This window comes from Bos indicus x Bos taurus, unplaced genomic scaffold, assembly GCF_003369695.1.
Source record: "Bos indicus x Bos taurus breed Angus x Brahman F1 hybrid unplaced genomic scaffold, Bos_hybrid_MaternalHap_v2.0 tig00002408_arrow_arrow_obj, whole genome shotgun sequence".
NCBI classification, from domain to species: domain Eukaryota; kingdom Metazoa; phylum Chordata; class Mammalia; order Artiodactyla; family Bovidae; genus Bos; species Bos indicus x Bos taurus.
The window spans coordinates 36,589-59,763 of NW_020867528.1; the positions used below are offsets into that span (position 1 = coordinate 36,589).

The following is a 23,175-nucleotide window of genomic DNA, read 5'->3' on the forward strand; positions in this document are numbered from 1 at the left end:
CTGTATGTGCCTGCCTTCTGGGTGCAAATTTCCCCCTTTTTATAAGGACATCAGTCACATTAGATTACATTCCACCTTACTGACCTGATTTTACCTTGATTACCTCTGTAATAACCGTATTTCCAGATAAGGTCACATGTGGAATTATTAGGGATGAGGACTTCAAAAAATCTTTTTTGGGGCAGTGGGTTGTGGGCAGACACAATTCAACCCGGAATGAAAGTCAGGGAGAACAAAAGGCACATAATACAAATCAAAGGTCCTATGCCCTTCCCATCAGCATCCCTTTCTCATTTTCAGTGTTTCTAGTTTCAGTTTGTCTGATAGTTTGCCTCGATCTTTGTAAATACTGTGCTTATATCTATATTAACTTTTTAATGTAGTTCTCAACTTTAGACATTCTCTGCTGACTTCCTGCTATGCTAGATGGCATTATAGTTCACTCATCCTTTTGTCTTTTTAAGTCTATATTTTAAATTTTTGATTGCGGTAATTGATCAAGCATACACAAAAGTAAAGAAAAGAGAATAATAAAACTCACGTGCTCATCACTGAAGTTCATCAGTTATTAACTCATGACCCATTTCTTTTCATCTGTCTCCCTACCATTTTCCCTTTTCCTCTTTTCTTTTTGAAAAATATTTATTTGAGTGCATCAAGTCTTAGTTGTGGCACATGGGATCTTTGTTGTGGATGTGGGATCTTTTGATGTGGCACGCAGGCTTAGCTGCTGTATAACTTGTGGGATCTCACTTCCCTGACCAGGGATCAAACCCATGTCCCCTGCATTTGAAGGCAAATTCCTAACCATTGGATCACAAGGGAAGTCCCACATTTCTGAGTTTTACAGATACTGTAACTGCCTCCAGAGGGAAAAGGCGAACTGCCTGATGACCTGACTGCAGCCATGCCATAAAATGCTTCATCTTGAGCCAATACTGAAAGGTTGTCCCTATGAGCCGTGAGTGACGCCAGGATTCTTGGCCTGCAGAGAGGAATTCGATCCAGGGCCAGTGACAAGGCTTGATCTCTCAGAGCTTTGTGTAGTAAAGTTTTTATTAAAGTATGAAAGAGATAGAGAAAGCTTCTGACATAGACATCAGAAGGCGGCAGAAAGAGTGCACCCTTGTTTGTTTAGAGCAAGAAGTTATATACCTATTGAAAAGTCAAAAGTGAAAGTGAAGTCGCTCAGTTGTGTCCAACTCTTTGCGACCCCATGGATTGTAGCCCATGGAACTTTCCAGGCGAGAGTACTGGAGTGGGTTGGCATTTCCTTCTCCAGGGGAGCTTCCTGATCCAGGGCTCAAACCTGGGTCTCCCACATTGCACACAGAGGCTTTACCTCTGAGCCACCAGGGAAGCCCTATCAGCAAGCTGCTCATTAGAGAAAGGAATGCCTCGAAACTGAGAGAGTGGCACCAGGCCCCTCACTCACAACATGCATTTGGAGATAGCATTGGCACAAGGTGAGTCATCCTGGGCCGTAAAACAATTGACATGAATCTTGGAGAAAGGCAGGTTTCCAAGCAAATACAAAGTTTCATTAACATAGCTTAAGTGAACATTTCCATGAGTAAAACATATTGATTTGTTGAGCCATTATCCCCTCTGAGTCTTGGGTGGAACCTACTTGAAGAAAGACAGAGTTTAAAGTAAATAATGCAATAAGTTCAATAACATTGCCTAAGATAAATATTTCCATAGGAACAACACATTGGTTAACTAAAGGTTTGAGAAAAGTTAAGTTCAGGTGGTAACAAGTATCATCATAAGTTCAGGTGGTAACAAGTATCATCATGGAAATGCGGAATTTTAAAAGAAATCTCCTTTTACTTTTGTATAGAGAAGGAAAAAAAGTCTGACATTTGTAGTTTGTTTCCTTCTGCTGCTTAAGAGAGGGGAAAAAAAATTCTGACACTTGCCCGAGTCCACAGGTCAGAGATCAGAGGAGGTCCAGGCACTGCCAGGAGTCAAGGTGAGTAGGTTCCCCTGAGTGTGCACCAGTGACTACACATCCCAGAACAGAGGAGCCCCCAGAAGGCCCTAATGCCCCACAGTGCCAGCTCTGCCACCTCAAGCTGTGCTGGCTGCCCCCTGGGGAGCCACCTCACATCCTCCTTTGGGTAGCCAGGGTTCAGGTTGCTCAGGAGGAGCTCCTCTATGAGGCCTGAGAGCACCCCTCAAGCAGAGACCTACAAGTGGCCTGAGTCAGACAGCCCAGGGTGGGTTTCTCAGCTGAGGCCGCTCACAACCTCCCCGCTCCCGCAGGCCCATGGTCCCCATCTGTCCCCCTGCCTCACTCCTATCTGCAGTTCAACCCCAGCGATCATGCCTGGGATGCATGAGCTCCACCAGCCTGAGAGACTCTTTTGGGATCCAAAGGGGACGAGGGTCTGATGGAGGCACACTTCATTTGGGGTGAGGAGGAGAAGGTGGAGGTCGAGGAGGAGGAGCAGGTGGAGGAAGGAGATGCAGCTTCCCCCTCCTCCTCTCTCCCAGTCTGGGGCACCCTGGAGGAAGTGGCTGCTGCTGCAACACCCAGTGTCCCCCAGGGCCCTCTGGGTGTCTGCCGCTCTCCCACTGCAATGGCTGCCACTCTAGGGAGCCGATTTGAAGACTATGGCCTCAGCAGGCAAGATGAAGTACCAGGAAGCTCGCATGGCCCAGGAGGTGACAGGCCCCTGGTCCGAGATGCACTATGGTTGAAGAAGAATGAGCTGGTACGACTCCTGCTCAGCAGGTATCTCACCAAGGAGCCACTCACAAAGGCAGAAGTGCTGAATAGTGTCCTCCAAGATTACCAGGACTACTTCCTGGTGGTCCTCGATCAAGCCTCAGAGTACCTGCAGCTGGTCTTTGGTTTGGAGGTGAAGGAGGTGGACCCTAGTGAGCACACCTATCTCCTGGTCCCCACCCTGGGCCTCACCCTCAAAGAGATGCTGAGGGATGGGCAGAGGTTGCCCAAGGCCGGCCACAGGTGGTGATCCTGTGCCTGATCACTGTGGAGGACAACCACTCCCCTGCAGAGGAAATCTGGGGAGCACTCAGCAGGATGGGAGTGTGTCCCAGGAGGGAGCACTACATCTATGGGGAGCCCAAGGAGCTGCTGACCCAAGTGTGGGTGTGGGAGGTGTACCTGGAATACCAGCAGGTATCTGACAGCGACCCTGCTCGCTACGAGTTCCTGTGGGGTCCCCGGGCCTATGCAGAGACCGGCAAGTTTAAAGTCCTGACGTATCTGGACAGTCAGTTGAAGAGGTCCCAGCTCCTTCCAGACCCTCTGCAGAGGCTGCGAGGGAGGAGAAAGGGGGATTCTGAGCCAGAGCAGCCAGCCTGGCTCCTTCCAGGCCCACATCCAGCAGCTTGTCCTGGGGGGCAGGAAGGGAGGCTGATCCTTCCCTCTGTGATTGAAGAGGGAACAGTCAGCCTTCTCAGCAGTGACAGCCCGGGCCCGTTGGGGGAACCCCGTGTGTGGCATCTGCGTGTTCCTGTTCTCTACACTGACATGGAGACTCATCTCTGTTTTCTTTAGGAATTTTTCAAATGTTATTCATTTTAATAGAAGACAATGTGTTCCAGTTTCTAACTATGTCAGTGATGTTGATCACAGTGTGTGTGTACTTTGCCAGTTGAAGAGCAAGAGTTTTCTTGTTTTATAAAAGAGATTGGGAATGCTTTCATTCTATTTTGTGGTCCTGCACAAGATAACATGGAATTAGAATTAGAATGATTTTGGAAATGTGAATTTCTCTAGCAGTGATATAGTTGGTGGAAGAATTAGAAAATAAAAAGTGATAGTAGTGAATTCTTGCTTCTTATACTTGTTGTGTGTCATTTTGTACAGCTAAGGGATCTTGGTTTACTTGGATTCGCCTGGGTTATCTAAGGAAGTAGCAATTAATCTGAGTCAAGCAGCTGACTCCTCACCAGCTCATTTATTCCAAAGACCTTTATGGAGCCTCTGCTCCATGAAAGGCCCTGTGTTAGCAGTGGGGACACTGGGAGAAGCAGGACAGCCCCACACCTGGAACGATGGTCTAGGAGCCACAGTCACATGAGGTGTGTTATGGGAGTGAGGGGAAATTCTGAAATGGGACATTGCTGTGAAGTGTCCTTTTGGATCTTGGATAAACCCCAGAGAGATCTCTTTCTGGGGCAGGATGGAAGCGGTCCTGGCTCTTGTTGCATTGCTGCTGACCACAGGGATGGAGTAGGTGTTTTCTACCCCGTATCTGGTAGGCATCCTGCATAACTCAGGTCACACTCCCTTGAAGTGATGCCCAGAAATCGGTGTTAAGTAGCTTTTAATTATCTTGATTGTAGTTGGGCATTAAAATCAAAGACTCGACCTTTGTTGGTAGTGCAATGATGAAAAGTAAGGGTTGGGATGGAAGACCACCTGGGACACAGGCAAAGAATGGTTCTTGCTTCTATTTCCTGGAGCAACTTGGGTCCTGCTGGAACACTCCGCCACACCCAAATTTCACAGGTGCTCTAACTGGAAATGGGGCTTCCCGGGTAGCTCATATGATGAAGAATCTGCTTCCATAGTGGGAGACCTGAGTTCAATCCCTGGTCAGGAAGATCCCCCTGGAGAAAGACATAGCAACCAACTCCAGTATTCTTGCCTGGAGAATTCCATGGACAGAGGAGCCTGGCAAGCTACAGTCAATTGAGTGACAGAGTCAGACATGGTTGAGGAACTAACCCTATGGTATAAGTTGAAAAGCTTCTTAATTTATGAAACATCCTGTTGGCTACTGAGGAATTCCACATCCTCACTTCAGTTCAGAAGCTCAGTCGTGTCTGAATCTTTGTGACCCCATGAACCACAGCACACCAGGGCTCCCTGTACATCACCAACTCCCGGAGTCCACCCAAACCCATGTCCATTGTGTTGGTGATGCCATCCAACCATCTCATCCTCTGTCATCCCCTTCTCCTCCTGCCTTCAATCTTTCCCAGAATCAGGGACTTTTCAAATGAGTCAGCTCTCCACATCAGGTGGCCCAAGTATTGGAGTTTCAGCTTCAACATCAGTCCTTCCAATGAACACCCAGGCTGATCTCCTTTAGGATGGACTGGTTGGATCTCCTTGCAATCCAAGGGACTCTCAAGAGTCTTCTCCAACACCACAGTTCAAAAGCATCAATTCTTCGGTCCTCAGCTTTCTTTATAGTCCAACTCTCACATACATACATGACTACTGGAAATACCATAGCCTTGACTAGACGGACCTTTGTTGGCAAAGTAATGTCTCTGCTTTTTTTTTTTTTTTTTTAATCTGCTGTCTACGTTGATCATAACTTTCCTTCCAAGGAGCAAGTGTCTTTTAATTTCATGGCTGCAATCACCATCTGCAGTGATTTTGGAGCTCAGAAAAATAAAGTCTGACACTGTTTCCATTGTTTCCCCATCTATTTGCCATGAAGTGATGGGACTGGATGCCATGATCTTTGTTTTCTGAATGTTGAGCTTTAAGCCAACATTTTCACTCTCCTCTTTCACTTTCATCAAGAGGATCTTTAGTTCTTCTTCACTTTCCGCCATAAGGGTGATGGCATCTGCATATCTGAGGTTACTGATATTTCTCCCGGCAATCTTGATTCCAGCTTGTGCTTCTTCCAGCCCAGCGTTTCTCATGACGTACTCTGCATATAAGTTAAATAAGCAGGGTGACAATATACAGCCTTGGTGGACTCCTTTTCCTATTTGGAACCAGGCTGTTGTTCCATGTCCAGTTCTAACTGTTGCTTCCTGACCTGCATTCAGGTTTCTTGGGAGGTAGGTCAGGTGGTCTGGTATTCCCATCTCTTCCAGAATTTTTTACAGTTTATTGTGATCCACACAGTCAAAGGCTTTGGCATAGTCAATAAAACAGAAATAGATGCTTTTCTGGAATTCTCTTGCTTTTTCAATGATCCAGTGGATGTTGGCAATTTGATCTCTGGTTCCTCTTCCTTTTCTAAAACCAGCTTGAACATCTGGAAGTTCATGGTTCACATACTGCTGAAGCCTGGCTTGGAGAATTTTGGGCATTACTTTACTAGTGTGTGAGATGAGTGCAATTGTGCGGTAGTTTGAGCATTCTTTGGCATTGCCTTTCTTTGGGATTGGAATGAAAACTGACCTTTTCCAGTCCTGTGGCCACTGCTGAGTTTTCCAAATTTGCTGGCATATTGAGTGCAGCACTTTCACAGCATCACTTTTTAGGATTTGAAATAGCTTAACTGGAATTCCATCACCTCCACTAGCTTTGTTTATAGTGATGCTTCCTAAGACCAACTTGACTTCCCATTTCAGGATGTCTGGCTCTAGGTGAGTGATCACACCATCATGACTATCTGGGTTGTGAAGCTCTTTTTTGTACAGTTCTTCTGTGTATTCTTGTATTCTTGTCACTTCTTCTTAATATCTTCTACTTCTCTTAGGTCCACAAGTCCTTGATTTATAGCCAATTACAAAAGAAGATATTTTAAAGCTCATTAACACCTTGGGTTCTGGATCCCAGGTGCCAGGAAAGAGAGGGTAGTTCCATGGATTTCTTGGGCATCACTTCAAGGGAGTGTGATCAAAGTTCTGCAGGATTCCTAAAAGATATGGTGTGGAAAACGCCTTCTTTGCCCCTGTGGTCAACAGCAATGTGACAAGAGCCAGGACCCCTTTCTTTTCTGCCCCAGAAAGAGATCTCTTTGGGGTTTATCCAAGATGCAAAAGGACACCTCACAGCAATGATCCCTTTCAGACATTCCCATCACCCCCAAGGCACAATGCAATATTGAAGGGTGCCACCATGCAGCCTCATCACAATCACCTCTCACAGAAGGAACCCAACTTCCCAAAGCCCTAAAGTGCCCTGGTTCATGCCCCAACCCCAGGGTGCTCTTCCTGGAGCCCCGCCCTCTGTTGCTTTGTTCTGTGGGGCTAGGGGATGTCTCTCCAGCTTCCTTGTGTGGCTCTTGCTCTGAGACCATCACTCGAGGTGTGGGCGTGTCCTGCTCCCTCTTGTGTCCTCACTGCTAACACAGCCTTTCAGGGAGCAGAGGCTCTAAAGGTTTTCAGAATAAATGAGCCAGTGGGCAAGGGCTCAGATTAATTGTCTGCTACTTCCTTAAATAACCCAGACAAATCCAAATAAACAGAGATAAGTTAGTTTCTGAGAGTGATACCCCAAAAGGACAGAAACATGAATTCACTATGATCACCTTTATTATTATCTAAATCTTCCCCCATCAATATTGCTGCTAGGTAAGCTCATGTTTCCAAAACAGATCTAATTCCAATGTATCCCTTTCAGGGTCACAAAACAAAATGGAAGACTTCCCCATCTCTTTTACAAAAGAGCAAAAAACTCTTGTACTTGAACTGAGTAACTACAAACATTTTGATCCTCATCATTCACAAACTAAGACATTAAATGTTATTTAGCCTTCTATTCGGAGAAGGCAATGGCACCCCACTCCAGTACTCTTGCCTGGAAAATCCCATGGACGGAGAAGCCTGGTAGGCTGCAGTCCATGGGGTCTCGAAGAGTCGAACACGACTGAACGACTTCACTTTCACTTTTCACTTTCATGCATTGGAGAAGGAAATGGCAACCCACTCCAGTGTTCTTGCCTGGAGAATCCCAGGATGGGGGAGCCTGGTGGGCTGCCGTCTATGGGGTCGCACAGAGTCGGACATGACTGAAGCAACTTAGCAGCAGCAGTAGCAGCAGCCTTCTATTAAACTATCAAAGTTTGAAAATTTTCTAAAGAAAACAGAGATGAATCTCCATGTCATCGTAGAGAGAGGAATACAAAGATGCTACACAGTGGTTCCCCCAGCTGGCCCAGGCCCTCACTTCTGAGAAGGCTGACTGCTCCCTCTTCAGTCACATAGGGAAGGATCACCTGGCTGCTGCTCTAATCAGGCCCTCTCTTCCTCCTCCCTTGCAGCCTCTGCAGACAGGGGTGGGAAGGCCCTCAAAGCCTTTTGGTTGACCCTCAGCACAAATGCCATGACTTGCGACTTGCTGGTCTCCCCATAGGCCCGGGGACCCCACAGGAATTCATAGTGGGCAGGGTGGCTGCTCCCCTCACCCAGGAGCAGAGGAGGCCTAGAGAGATGCAGCCTCCCCGGCCTTGGCCCCAGAGAGCTGCGCCTCCACCATGCCCTGGGCCTTGCCTGGGTCCTGAAGGTCTTCCTCGTGCTTGCTTGGCTTGCTGAGCTCACTCATCTCGACCACAAGCATGATGCCCAGGATCAAGCCACAGACAGGAGTGAGGCAGGTGACAGATGGGGACCATGGGCCTCGGCTGAGAATCGTACCTGGGATGGTCTGACACAGGCCACTTAAAAGTCTCCTCTTGAGGGGTCCCCTCAGGCCTCCGTCAGGGTCCTCACCTAAACTCCTTCAGAACCTAAGAATCTCCCCTCCAATCTCTGAGGCCCTGCCCCTTACATCACGTCTCCAATGTCCCTGAGATCGTGTGCTCATGCAGCCACCAGAGTCGCCCCAGGCTGACAACAGGTTCCTGGACCTGTGGGGTTCCCTGTGTCCTCCCTCAGGGTCCTCATCTTGAGCCCTGGCAGGTCCGGGGATGCCCCTTGTGTTGACCAGAGGCAGGACCCTCACACCAAGCCATTACTTCACTGAGACCCCAAAGGGAAGTCTGTGGGCATGACATCAGGGCTCCATGCCCAGGGTTTCCCAGAGCTGAGATGATGCCCCTGGCCATCCTCAACCCTCCTTCTGCTCTTCACTTTAACTCTCAGCAGGTCTGGGTACTACCCTCTCACCCTGACTTTTCTCCCCTTAAAATCAGGCCCACCCCAGCCAGGACCCATGAGAGGCAAGCAGGAGTGGGGGGCTCATTACCCCAACCCTGCTGGGGTCTCCCAGGGCTGAGAGCAGTGATGACCTGGATGTCCTGGGGCCCCAGAGCCCCCCTCAGGATTCTATCTCATGTCTCCTGCATTGGCAGGCGGGTTCTTCACCACTAGTGCCACCTGGGAAGCTGCAGAAATCAGGCTTTTTTGTACTTTCTTAAATAATTACTTGAAAAACTCCAATTGAACAGAGATAGATTAGCTGTATAAAATGACAGACAAGAAGTACAGAGGAACTCACCTCAAATACATTTTATTTCTTAATTCTTACTAAGTAGTATCATATTTCCAAAATAGTTATATTCCAAGTCCATGTAATCTTGTTCAGGGTGACAAAATAAAATGAGAGTTCACAATCACTTTTACAAAACAGCAAAACTCATGTTCTTGAACTGGTGAGCACAAACACACTGTGATCAACGCTACTGACATAGTTGGACACTGAAGCTCGTTAGGCCTTCTATTACAAGGAATAACATTTGAAAAATTTCTAAAGGAAACAGAAGTGGATCTCCATGTCATTGTAGCGAACAGGAACCAAAGATGCTACACACCAGTTCCCCCAACTCTCCCAGCCGTCACGACTGAGAAGGCTGAATGCTCCCTCTTCAAACACAGAGGGAAGCATCAGCCTCCCTTCCTACCCCCAGGACAAGCTGCTGGATGTGGGCCTGAAAGGAGCCTGGCTGCTGCTCTGGCTCAGGGCCCCTCTTCCTCCTCCCTCACACCTATGTCCACCGGGGTGGGAAGAACCTGGGACCCCTTCCATTGATCTTGCGCAGATAGTCCTTGACTTTCTGCTTGCTGGTCTCTGCATAGGCCCGGGGACCCCACAGGAACTCGTAACGAGCAGGGTGGCTGTAACGCACCTGCCGGTACTTCAGGTACCCTGCCCGCACCCACACTTGGGTCAGCAGCTCCTTGGGCTCCCCATAGATGCAGTGCTGTGCCCCAGGAAATACCTCTATCTTGCTAAGTGCTCCCCAGACCTTCTCCTCACTGATCCGGTCCCCTGCTAGGATAATCAGGCTCAGGGCTGCCACCAGGAGGCCAGCCTTTGGTATGCTCTGCTCATCCCTCTGCATCTCATTGAGGGTGAGGCCCAGGACAGGGACCATGACATAGATGTGCTCTCTGTGGTCCACCTCTTTCATATCCAGGCCAAAGGCCAGCTGCAGGCACTGTGTGGCTTTACGGAAGACCACTGGGAAGTGGGCCTGGTTATCCCTGAGGACTGTATTCAGCATTTCAGCCTGGAAAATCGGCTCCTGGGTGCCATACTTGAGGATCAGGAACTCCAGTAGTTCACATGTCATCCTATTCAGAGCCTGCATAAGCAAGATCTCCGCATCTCCAATGGCAGAGGAAGATGAGACTGGAGGGAAGGAGGCCAGAGGGGTTGAGGCATCCTCCGCCTCAGCCCCCAGGAGCTGCGCCTCCACTGGGCCCTCGGCCTGGATTTGGCCCTGAAGGTCTTCCTCAGAAGTGCAGAGCTCATTCGTCGGGACCACAGGCATGATGACTGGGGTCTTGTGCCCAGTGGGGGTGTGGTAGGGGGAAAATGGAGACCACTGATCTAGGAAAGAGAGAGAGTGTAAATGGTCTCAGTTTTGAAATGCGCCACGGGTGGCTCTGACTGAGTCCACTTACTGGTCTTCCTTGAGGGCTGCTCTTGGGCGTTACAGGGGCGCTCCTCCTTGGTGGTCAGTCCCCTGTCAAGTGAGGAAGAGAAATGCCGGCTCAGGCTGCAGCCAGTACAGCCTGAGCTTCTGGGGCTGACAAAGTGGGGGAATTAGGCCCTTTTGAGGTCTCCTCTGTTCTGGGATGGGGAAACCCTGCGCACACTCAGGACACCCACCTCACCTTGACTGCTGGCACTCCTGTGACCTCAGAACACAGACCTCAGACCTCAGTCTTCTCCTCCTGGTTCCTGGAGCCCCTGTGAGACAAATGGAGGGGGCACCTTGGGGGTAGACTGTGGCACAGACCTAGGCCTTCTGTGCTGGTAGGAGGGGTTGACTCTGTGAAGTCCCCCCAGATCTTGGGTGGCTAGTCCCTTTGGGGCTCACGTGTAGTGCTCACTTTTCCACTGGAATGGCCTGGACTTTCCCTCTTTGGGGGCCTGCAGGGAAACTCAGAACAAGAGCCATGTCTGGACAAACTTTTGGGGGGGCCTGATATGTGGCCTCACCTGCCTAGGGCCTCCCGTGGTTCCTAAGCTGGGGAGATGCTGGGTCACCGCTCCTCACATCCTATCTGGCTTCCCAGCACTGAACAGAGGGGCGGGCGTCTGCTGAGTCCTCCCTCAGTATCCAGGGAGTGTGGCCTCTGCAGACCTGAAGCCTCTGCCCTCCACCAGAACACCTCACTTTAAGGCCCCTAAGAAAGAGGTGAATAAGCTGCTCACCCTGCTCTGGGGCCTCCAAGACCGGCCCCCGTGCCAGCCCTCCGGGCAAGAGCAAGGATCCCTCCCTGCCTTAGGGTCTAACAGCCTCAGTCCTTCCCCGCATGGAGCCTAGACTCCAGGCAGGACCTGCGATTGTCCCGTCCGCCATGTTGAAACCCCGCCACATTCACCAGGTCCCCAGGCTCTCTGAGAACCGGGGGTCAGGAAATCCTGCACATGGTCATCCCACCCTGGGACTACCAGGGTCCCCTCAGTTCTGGGGTCGGGCTCCCCTCCTCCCTCAGTGTCCTCACCTTGACTCCTGGTAGGACCTGGGCTCTGTCCTCTCCCTACCTGAGGCCCGGCTCCTCACACCAAGTCCCCAGTCTCTCTGAGACCTGCATGTGTGACAGGCTTAGTGTGCTCTTCTCACCACAAGGGCTCCCGGGGCCAACAACTGGGGTGGGGATCTGTGGGGTTCCGTCGGTCCTCACACAGGGACCCCTCAGTCCTCCTTCAGGCGCCTCACCTTGCGTCCAATCAGGACCTGGGATTCTCGCCTCTCCCCAACGGAAGCCCCCGCCCCTTATACCAGGGCCCGCCTCTCCAAGACCCGGATGTCAGGAAGTCGGACCATGCCTGTTTTGCTCATTCTATCCCACGGACACCCTGGACTGATAACAGAGACGGGCTTAGCACTCTGAGGTCTCCTCTGATTGTGGTCCACGATACCCTATTCCTCCCTCAGTGTCCTCAACTTGACACACCACAGGACCTGGGAATTGGCCCTCCTGAGTCTCGGCACCATATGCGAAGTCCCCAGTCTGAGACCCGGATGTCAGGAAGTCTGCCCCTTGTTTCAGGACCTCAGGCTGAGACCCGAATATCAGGAAGTGAGACCGCACATATTGGGCTCAACCTATCCCAGGGCCAGGGTCCCTGCAGACCTCCCTCAGGGTCCTCACCCAGACTCTTTCAGAACCTAAGATCCTCCCCTTCACCCTCTGAGGCCCCTCCCGTATATCAAGTCTCCAGTGTCTCTGCGACCCTGTGCTCATGCCGCCACCAGGGTCTCCCAGGGCTGACAGCAGGTGCCAGGACCTGTGGGGTTACCTGTGTCCTCCGTCAAGGCCCTCATCTTGAGTCCTGACAAGTCCGGGGATGTCCCTATGTCGACCTGAAGCAGGACCCTCACATCAAGGCCTTCACTGCCCTTAAACCCCGGGAGGACACTGTGGACGTGTTTAAGGGCTCCTAAGCCCAGGGCTTCCCAAAGCTGAGATGATCCCACAGGGGTTCCTCAACCCTCTTTCTCTTTGTCACCTTGACTCCCAGCTCACCTAGGCACCGCCCTCAGCTGCCAACTTTGCTTGCCTTAGAACCCGCATCTCCCCAAGCCAGGACCCCTGAGAAGCAAGCAGGAGAAGGGGCTCGTTCCGCCAAACCTGTCAGGGTCTTGCACGGCTAAAAGCAGTGACGACCTGTATGTCCTGGGGTCCCAGCGCCCCCTTCAGGGTTCTATCTTTACTCCTAGCACAGCTGCGCTCCTTCACTCTGCTGACTTGAACCCGAGTTCCATGACCCAGGCCCTCACTTCTCCCCTCCCAGCGGGGTCAGTGACGTCACATCTGGACGCCACACCCTGTGGTCCCCCACGGCTGTCGGGAGGGCCGCACATGCATCCCTTGGGCACCCTCAGTCCTAACCTCTAGTCTCTCCAGGACGGGGGCCCCTCCCTCTGTCCACATGAGACTGTGCCCTCAGACCAACTCTGACTCCCTGAGTCACTGAGGAAGTGGTGGAGGAGGGGTGGCTCGGCCTGACAGCCCAGACCGGGGTCTCCAGGAGTCCCAGTAGGAGTGGAGTTGTATTGGATGGGAACCTCTTCCGGGGTGACTGGAACCCCTCATCCTCACTCAAGAGGGGGACTCCTTAATACTCGATAGATAGCTGCAGTCCCAGGACAGATGCTGGATGGGGGCCCTCTGTGCCCATGACCATGGGGGAGCAACGGGAACTACACATCTTCCCATGGGGGCCCCTCAGCATTCACCATACTTCAAAAACATTTTATATAAAATATTTGGTTTTAGGTGATGTGGCTGAATAGTGGCAGGTGATTTAGGGGAACCCTTGGTTTGATGATTAAATAATATTACCTGTTGGTTGTTGTTCATTCACTCAGTCGTGTCTGATTCTTTGGGACTCCATGGACTGTAGCATGCCAGGCTTCCCTGTCCATCACCAACCCCCAGAACCTACACAGATTCATGTCCATTGAGTAGATGATGCCATCCAACCATCTCATCCTCTGTCGTTCCCTTCTCCTTCTGCCTTCAATTGTTCCCAGCATCAGTCTTTTCCAATGAGTTGGCTCTTTGCATCAAGTGGCCAAAGTATCGGAGTTCCAACTTCAGCATCAGTCCTTCCAATGAGTATTCTATTCAGGGTTGATTTCATTTAGGATTGACTGATTTGATCCCCTTGCTGTCCGAAGGACTCTCAAGAGTCTTCTCCACCACCACAGTTCAAAAGCATCAAATCTTCAGAGCTCAGTGATAAGAATTAATCCTGTTGGAGTGCTATCCTTTTTACTCCAACAATGAATGTTTAAATCCTCATTCATATTGCTGAATACATTTCAAATGTCTATGAGGTGTGTGTTAGATTTGTATGTATAATATTTGTGTAGATTAGATGTTTCCCTCATAGCTCAGTTGGGAAAGAATCTGCCGCAGTGCAGGAGACCCAGTTCAATTCCTGGGTTGGGAAGATCTGCTGGAGAAGGGATAGGCTACCCACTGCAGTATTCTTGGGCTTCCCTGTGGCTCAGCTGGTGAAGAATCCACCTGCAATGAGGGAGACCAGGGTTCGATCCCTGGTTTTGAAGATCCCCTGGAGAAGTGAAAGGCTACCCACTTCAGTATTCTGGCCTGGAGAATTCCATGGACTGTATAGTCTATGGGTTCACAAAGAGTCAGACACAACTGAGTGATTTTAAAAAAGAAAAATGGTTATATGTGCTTATATACTCATACATGGACAAACCACAGTGTATGTACTGAACATGTATATGTGGATGTATGCTTGGATTTTTAGCTATATATTAATTTTTGGACTACACTGCTGCTACTCAATTGTTTCAGTCATGTCCAACTTTTTGCATCCCTATGGACTGTAGCACACCAGCTCCGCTGTCCATGGGATTCTCTAGGTAAGAATACTGGAGTGGTTTGTTATGTCCTTCTCCAGGGGATCTTCTTGACCCAGGGATTAAACTCGAGTCTCTTGCATCTCCTGCATTGCAGGCAGATTCTTTTACCATTGAGCCACCATATATATACTTAAATTGTTAGAGTATCTGCTATTGCTATGTTTCAATCTATCTCATACTCCAGTTCTATATTTAGTCTCTTTGTATCTGTTGAGATAGTACTTTTAAGGAAAGGTCAGGCCTTTGCTGGCTGGTATATCAGGTGGATATTTGCACAGACTCAGGAATCAGTTTGGTTCAGTTCACTCAGTCGTATCCGACTCTGCAACCGCATGGACTGCAGCACGCCAGGCCTCCCTGTCCATCACCAACTCTCGGAGCTTACTCAAACTCATGCCCATCGAGTTGGTGATGCCATCCAACCATCTCATCCTCTGTCGTCCCCTACTCCTCCCACCTTCAATCTTTCCCAGCATCAGGGTCTTTTCCAATGAATCAGTCCTTCGCATGAGAGGGCAAACTATTGGAGTTTCAGCTTCAGCATCAGTCCTTCCAATGAGTATTCAGGGTTGATTTCCTTACAACTGACTGATTTGATCTCCTCGCTGTCCAGGGGACTCTCAAGAGTCTTCTCCAACACCACAGTTCGAAAGCATCAATTCTTCACCATTCAGCCATAAGAGTTGATCCTGTGGGAGTGCTGTCCTTTTCACTGTTTAATCCTCATTCATATTGATGAATACATTTCACATGTCTATGAGGTGTCTGTCAGATTTGTATGTATATATGTGTGTAGATTATATGTTTCCCTCATAGCTCAGTTGGTAAAGAATCTGTGTGCAATGCAGGAGACCTGGTTCAACTCCTGGGTTGTGAAGATCTGCTGGAGAAGGGATAGGCTACCCATTCCAGTATTCTTGGGCTTCCCTTGTGGCTCAGCTGGTGAAGAATCCACCTGCAATGTGGGAGACCTGGGCTCAATCCCTGGGTTGGAAAGGTCCCCTGGAGAAGGGAAAGGCTACCCACTCCAGTATTCTGGCCTGGAAAACTCCATGGACTGTATAGTCCATGGGTTCACAAAGAGTCAGACACGACTGAGTGACATTAAAAAAGAAAAATGGTTATACTCTCGCCTGGAAAATCCCACGGACTGAGGAGCCTGGTGGGCTCCAGTGTATGGGGTCGCTGAGAGTCGGACACGACCGAGAGACTTCACTTTCACTTTTCAGTTTTCACTTTCATGCATTGGAGAAGGAAATGGCAACCCACTCCAGTGGTCTTGCCTGGAGAATCCCAGGGACAGGGAAGCCTGATGGGCTGCCGTCTATGGGGTCGCACGGAGTCGGACATGACTGAAGGGACTTAGCAGCAGCAGTAGCAGCAGTGCTTATATACTCATACATGCACAAACCACAATGTATGCACTAAACATGTATATGTGGGTGTATGTTTGGATTTTTAGCTATATATTAATTCTTGGGCTACACTGCTTTTGCTCAATTGCGTCAGTCGTGTCCAACTTTTTTGCAGCCCAGACGTGGCACACCAGCTCCTCTGTCCATGGGATTCTCTAGGCAAGAATACTGGAGTGGTTTGCTATTTCCTTCTCCAGGGGATCTTCTTGACCTAGGGATTGAACTCGAGTCTCTTGAATCTCCTGCATTGCAGGCAGATTCTTTTGCCATTGAGCCACCATATATATACTTAAATTGTTAGAGTATTTGCTATTACTATGTTTCAATCTATCTCATACTCCAGTCCTATATTTAGTCTCTTCTTTGTATCTGTTGAGATAGTACTTTTTTAAGAAAGGTCAGGCATTTGCTGGCTGGTATATCTGGTGGATATTTTTACAGACTCAGGAATCAGTTCGGTTCAGTTCAGTCACTCAGTCGTATCCAACTCTGTGACTGCATGGACTGCAGCACGCCAGGCCTCCCTGTCCATCACCAACTCTCGGAGCTTACTCAAACTCATGTCCATCGAGTCAGTGATGCCATCCAACCATCTCATCCTCTGTCATCCCCTACTCCTCCCACCTTCAATCTTTCCCAGCATCAGGATCTTTTCCAATGCGTCAGTCCTTCACATCAGGTGGCCAAAGTATTGGAGTTTCAGCTTCAGCATCAGTCCTTCCAATGAACATTCAGGACTGATTTCCTTTAGGATGGACTGGTTGGATCTCCTTGCAGACCAAGGGACTCTCAAGAGTCTTCTCCAACACCACAGTTCAAAAACATCAGTTCACCAGGGAAGCCCGAAGCTCAGCAATGTCAAGGTTGCAGTGGTGCCCAGTCCTTCTTCTGTGCCCTCATGTTCCACTGGGTTTTACTTCAGCAGTATCAGGTTCTGGTTGTGATTCAATTCACTTTCACTCCCTCCAGGAGTCCGCAGCTAGAAACCAGGCTGTGTGTGTGCTAAGTCTCTACAGTCCTGTCTGACACTTTGTAGCACACCAGGTTCCTCTGTCCATGGGATTCTCCAGGCAAGAATACTGGAGTGAGTTGCCATTTCCTATGATGGAGGATCTTCCTGACCCAGGGATCAAACCTGTGTCCTCTCATGTCTCCTGCAGTTCTGGGGCGGGTCCCCTCCTCCCTCAGTGTCCCACCTTGACTCCTGTAGGACCTGGGCTCTGTCCTCTCCCTACCTGAGGCCCGGCTCCTCACAGCCAAGTCCCCAGTCTCTCTGAGACCTGCATGTGTGACAGGCTTAGTGTGCTCTTCTCACCACAAGGGCTCCCGGGGCCAACAACTGGGGTGGGGATCTGTGGGGTTCCGTCGTCCTCACACAGGGACCCCTCAGTCCCCTTCAGCGCCTCACCTTGCGTCCAATCAGGACCTGGGATTCTCGCCTCTCTCCCAACGGAAGCCCCCGCCCCTTATACCAGGGCCCGCCTCTCCAAGACCCGGATGTCAGGAAGTCGGACCATGCCTGTTTCACTCATTCTATCCCACGGACACCCTGGACTGATAACAGAGACGGGCTTAGCACTCTGAGGTCTCCTCTGATTGTGGTCCACGATACCCTATTCCTCCCTCAGTGTCCTCAACTTGACACACCACAGGACCTGGGAATTGGCCCACCTGAGTCTCGGCACCATATGCGAAGTCCCCAGTCTGAGACCCCGGATGTCAGGAAGTCTGCCCCTTGTTTCAGGACCTCAGGCTGAGACCCGAATATCAGGAAGTGAGACCGCACATATTGGGCTCAACCTATCCCAGGGCCGGTCCCTGCAGACCTCCCTCAGGGTCCTCACCCAGACTCTTTCAGAACCTAAGATCCTCCCCTTCACCCTCTGAGGCCCCTCCCGTATATCAAGTCTCCAGTGTCTCTGCGACCCTGTGCTCATGCCGCCCCAGGGTCTCCCAGGGCTGACAGCAGGTGCCAGGACCTGTGGGGTTACCTGTGTCCTCCGTCAAGGCCCTCATCTTGAGTCCTGACAAGTCCGGGGATGTCCCTATGTCGACCTGAAGCAGGACCCTCACATCAAGGCCTTCACTGCCCTTAAACCCCGGGAGGACACTGTGGACGTGTTTAAGGGCTCCTAAGCCCAGGGCTTCCCAAAGCTGAGATGATCCCACAGGGGTTCCTCAACCCTCTTTCTCTTTGTCACCTTGACTCCCAGCTCACCTAGGCACCGCCCTCAGCTGCCAACTTTGCTTGCCTTAGAACCCGCATCTCCCCAAGCCAGGACCCCTGAGAAGCAAGCAGGAGAAGGGGCTCGTTCCGCCAAACCTGTCAGGGTCTTGCACGGCTAAAAGCAGTGACGACCTGTATGTCCTGGGGTCCCAGCGCCCCCTTCAGGGTTCTATCTTTACTCCTAGCACAGCTGCGCTCCTTCACTCTGCTGACTTGAACCCGAGTTCCATGACCCAGGCCCTCACTTCTCCCCTCCCAGCGGGGTCAGTGACGTCACATCTGGACGCCACACCCTGTGGTCCCCCACGGCTGTCGGGAGGGCCGCACATGCATCCCTTGGGCACCCTCAGTCCTAACTCTAGTCTCTCCAGGACGGGGGCCCCTCCCTCTGTCCACATGAGACTGTGCCCTCAGACCAACTCTGACTCCCTGAGTCACTGAGGAAGTGGTGGAGGAGGGGTGGCTCGGCCTGACAGCCCAGACCGGGGTCTCCAGGAGTCCCAGTAGGAGTGGAGTTGTATTGGATGGGAACCTCTTCCGGGTGACTGGAACCCCTCATCCTCACTCAAGAGGGGGACTCCTTAATACTCGATAGATAGCTGCAGTCCCAGACAGATGCTGGATGGGGGCCCTCTGTGCCCATGACCATGGGGGAGCAACGGGAACTACACATCTTCCATGGGGGCCCCTCAGCATTCACCATACTTCAAAAACATTTTATATAAAATATTTGGTTTAGGTGATGTGGCTGATTAGTGGCAGGTGATTTAGGGGAACCCTTGTTTGATGATTAAATAATATTACCTGTTGGTTGTTGTTCATTCACTCAGTCGTGTCTGATTCTTTGGGACTCCAGGGACTGTAGCATGCCAGGCTTCCCTGTCCATCACCAAACCCCCAGAACCTACACAGATTCATGTCCATTGAGTAGATGATGCCATCCAACCATCTCATCCTCTTGTCGTTCCCTTCTCCTTCTGCCTTCAATTGTTCCCAGCATCAGTCTTTTCCAATTGAGTTGGCTCTTTGCATCAAGTGGCCAAAGTATCGGAGTTCCAACTTCAGCATCAGTCCTTCCAATGAGTATTCTATTCAGGGTTGATTTCATTTAGGATTGACTGATTTGATCCCCTTGCTGTCCGAAGGACTCTCAAGAGTCTTCTCCACCACCACAGTTCAAAGCATTCAAATCTTTCAGAGCTCAGTGATAAGAATTAATCCTGTTGGAGTGCTATCCTTTTTACTCCACAATGAATGTTTAAATCCTCATTCATATTGCTGAATACATTTCAAATGTCTATGAGGTGTGTGTTAGATTTGTATGTATAATATTTGTGTAGATTAGATGTTTCCCTCATAGCTCAGTTGGAAAGAATCTGCCGCAGTGCAGGAGACCCAGTTCAATTCCTGGGTTGGAAGATCTGCTGGAGAAGGGATAGGCTACCCACTGCAGTATTCTTGGGCTTCCCTGTGGCTCAGCTGGTGAAGAATCCACCTGCAATGAGGGAGACCAGGGTTCGATCCCTGGTTTGAAGATCCCCTGGAGAAGTGAAAGGCTACCCACTTCAGTATTCTGGGCCTGGAGAATTCCATGGACTGTATAGTCTATGGGTTCACAAAGAGTCAGACACAACTGAGTGATTTTAAAAAAGAAAAATGGTTATATGTGCTTATATACTCATACATGGACAAACCACAGTGTATGTACTGAACATGTATATGTGGATGTATGCTTGGATTTTAGCTATATATTAATTTTAGGACTACACTGCTGCTACTCAATTGTTCAGTCACGTCCAACTTTTTGCATCCCTATGGACTGTAGCACACCAGCTCCGCTGTCCATGGGATTCTCTAGGTAAGAATACTGGAGTGGTTTGTTATGTCCTTCTCCAGGGGATCTTCTTGACCCAGGGATTAAACTCGAGTCTCTTGCATCTCCTGCATTGCAGGCAGATTCTTTTACCATTGAGCCACCATATATATACTTAAATTGTTAGAGTATCTGCTATTGCTATGTTTCAATCTATCTCATACTCCAGTTCTATATTTAGTCTCTTTGTATCTGTTGAGATAGTACTTTTAAGGAAAGGTCAGGCCTTTGCTGGCTGGTATATCAGGTGGATATTTGCACAGACTCAGGAATCAGTTTGGTTCAGTTCACTCAGTCGTATCCGACTCTGCAACCGCATGGACTGCAGCACGCCAGGCCTCCCTGTCCATCACCAACTCTCGGAGCTTACTCAAACTCATGCCCATCGAGTTGGTGATGCCATCCAACCATCTCATCCTCTGTCGTCCCCTACTCCTCCCACCTTCAATCTTTCCCAGCATCAGGGTCTTTTCCAATGAATCAGTCCTTCGCATGAGAGGGCAAACTATTGGAGTTTCAGCTTCAGCATCAGTCCTTCCAATGAGTATTCAGGGTTGATTTCCTTACAACTGACTGATTTGATCTCCTCGCTGTCCAGGGGACTCTCAAGAGTCTTCTCCAACACCACAGTTCGAAAGCATCAATTCTTCACCATTCAGCCATAAGAGTTGATCCTGTGGGAGTGCTGTCCTTTTCACTGTTTAATCCTCATTCATATTGATGAATACATTTCACATGTCTATGAGGTGTCTGTCAGATTTGTATGTATATATGTGTGTAGATTATATGTTTCCCTCATAGCTCAGTTGGTAAAGAATCTGTGTGCAATGCAGGAGACCTGGTTCAACTCCTGGGTTGTGAAGATCTGCTGGAGAAGGGATAGGCTACCCATTCCAGTATTCTTGGGCTTCCCTTGTGGCTCAGCTGGTGAAGAATCCACCTGCAATGTGGGAGACCTGGGCTCAATCCCTGGGTTGGAAAGGTCCCCTGGAGAAGGGAAAGGCTACCCACTCCAGTATTCTGGCCTGGAAAACTCCATGGACTGTATAGTCCATGGGTTCACAAAGAGTCAGACACGACTGAGTGACATTAAAAAAGAAAAATGGTTATACTCTCGCCTGGAAAATCCCACGGACTGAGGAGCCTGGTGGGCTCCAGTGTATGGGGTCGCTGAGAGTCGGACACGACCGAGAGACTTCACTTTCACTTTTCAGTTTTCACTTTCATGCATTGGAGAAGGAAATGGCAACCCACTCCAGTGGTCTTGCCTGGAGAATCCCAGGGACAGGGAAGCCTGATGGGCTGCCGTCTATGGGGTCGCACGGAGTCGGACATGACTGAAGGGACTTAGCAGCAGCAGTAGCAGCAGTGCTTATATACTCATACATGCACAAACCACAATGTATGCACTAAACATGTATATGTGGGTGTATGTTTGGATTTTTAGCTATATATTAATTCTTGGGCTACACTGCTTTTGCTCAATTGCGTCAGTCGTGTCCAACTTTTTTGCAGCCCAGACGTGGCACACCAGCTCCTCTGTCCATGGGATTCTCTAGGCAAGAATACTGGAGTGGTTTGCTATTTCCTTCTCCAGGGGATCTTCTTGACCTAGGGATTGAACTCGAGTCTCTTGAATCTCCTGCATTGCAGGCAGATTCTTTTGCCATTGAGCCACCATATATATACTTAAATTGTTAGAGTATTTGCTATTACTATGTTTCAATCTATCTCATACTCCAGTCCTATATTTAGTCTCTTCTTTGTATCTGTTGAGATAGTACTTTTTTAAGAAAGGTCAGGCATTTGCTGGCTGGTATATCTGGTGGATATTTTTACAGACTCAGGAATCAGTTCGGTTCAGTTCAGTCACTCAGTCGTATCCAACTCTGTGACTGCATGGACTGCAGCACGCCAGGCCTCCCTGTCCATCACCAACTCTCGGAGCTTACTCAAACTCATGTCCATCGAGTCAGTGATGCCATCCAACCATCTCATCCTCTGTCATCCCCTACTCCTCCCACCTTCAATCTTTCCCAGCATCAGGATCTTTTCCAATGCGTCAGTCCTTCACATCAGGTGGCCAAAGTATTGGAGTTTCAGCTTCAGCATCAGTCCTTCCAATGAACATTCAGGACTGATTTCCTTTAGGATGGACTGGTTGGATCTCCTTGCAGACCAAGGGACTCTCAAGAGTCTTCTCCAACACCACAGTTCAAAAACATCAGTTCACCAGGGAAGCCCGAAGCTCAGCAAATGTCAAGGTTGCAGTGGTGCCCAGTCCTTCTTCTGTGCCCTCATGTTCCACTGGGTTTTACTTCAGCAGTATCAGGTTCTGGTTGTGATTCAATTCACTTTCACTCCCTCCAGGAGTCCGCAGCTAGAAACCAGGCTGTGTGTGTGCTAAGTCTCTACAGTCCTGTCTGACACTTTGTAGCACACCAGGTTCCTCTGTCCATGGGATTCTCCAGGCAAGAATACTGGAGTGAGTTGCCATTTCCTATGATGGAGGATCTTCCTGACCCAGGGATCAAACCTGTGTCTCTCATGTCTCCTGCATTGGCAGGCGGGTTCTTCACCACTAGTGCCACCTGGGAAGCTGCAGAAACCAGGCTAGTCCTGCTGTATCATCCACCTCCTGGCAGCCCAGATCCAGATCCGTGCACCAGCCACTCCCCAGGCAGTTAGAGACCCGTCTAGCACATCCTGAGACAGTCACTGCCTGGAACGGGGCCCTTGGTGCCCAGCACTTGTGGTAGCAATTGCAGTCCACATTGGGCTCCTCAGATTCAGTTCACATGCCCAGAGACAAGGGTGCTACCTGCTGCTCTGTGCAGGGTGAGAGCCCTCACTGGCAGCGCGCTGAGCACAATCTTGGCTGCTCTGCCTTCTCACTCAAGTACTTCTGATTGTGCTGCTCATCTCAGTGATTCCTCGAAGTCCAACACATTGTGCCAGCCCTGTGCATACAGCAGTGAATGGAAGAGGCAGAGGTTGACTTTACGGAGTGCCCATCTGAAGATCCCAGATCGGATTGAAACAAACCTTGAATTCTCCCTGAATCCTCATCCTTCTGCTGTGGCAGGATATTTGGGGATGTTGACCAACAGACCCATGTGTTATGCCCTCACCCCAGGAGTTAGGGTCAAAGGTGGGAGGATGATAGAAATCCCAGGTCAGAGGAACTTG

General features: G+C 49.8%; 1 protein-coding gene across 1 annotated transcript; it reads right to left on the reverse strand.

Annotated features, from left to right (window-relative positions):
• Positions 1-9,108: 9,108 nt before the first annotated feature.
• On the reverse strand, positions 9,109-11,820 carry LOC113888840 (melanoma-associated antigen 10-like). Its single transcript, XM_027535825.1, has 3 exons — positions 11,787-11,820; positions 10,735-10,810; positions 9,109-10,447 (listed from the first exon to the last, which is right to left on the reverse strand). The coding sequence occupies exon 3, from the start codon at positions 10,386-10,388 to the stop codon at positions 9,600-9,602; it is 789 nt and encodes a 262-aa protein (XP_027391626.1). The 5' UTR covers positions 10,389-10,447; positions 10,735-10,810; positions 11,787-11,820; the 3' UTR covers positions 9,109-9,599.
• Positions 11,821-23,175: the final 11,355 nt, after the last annotated feature.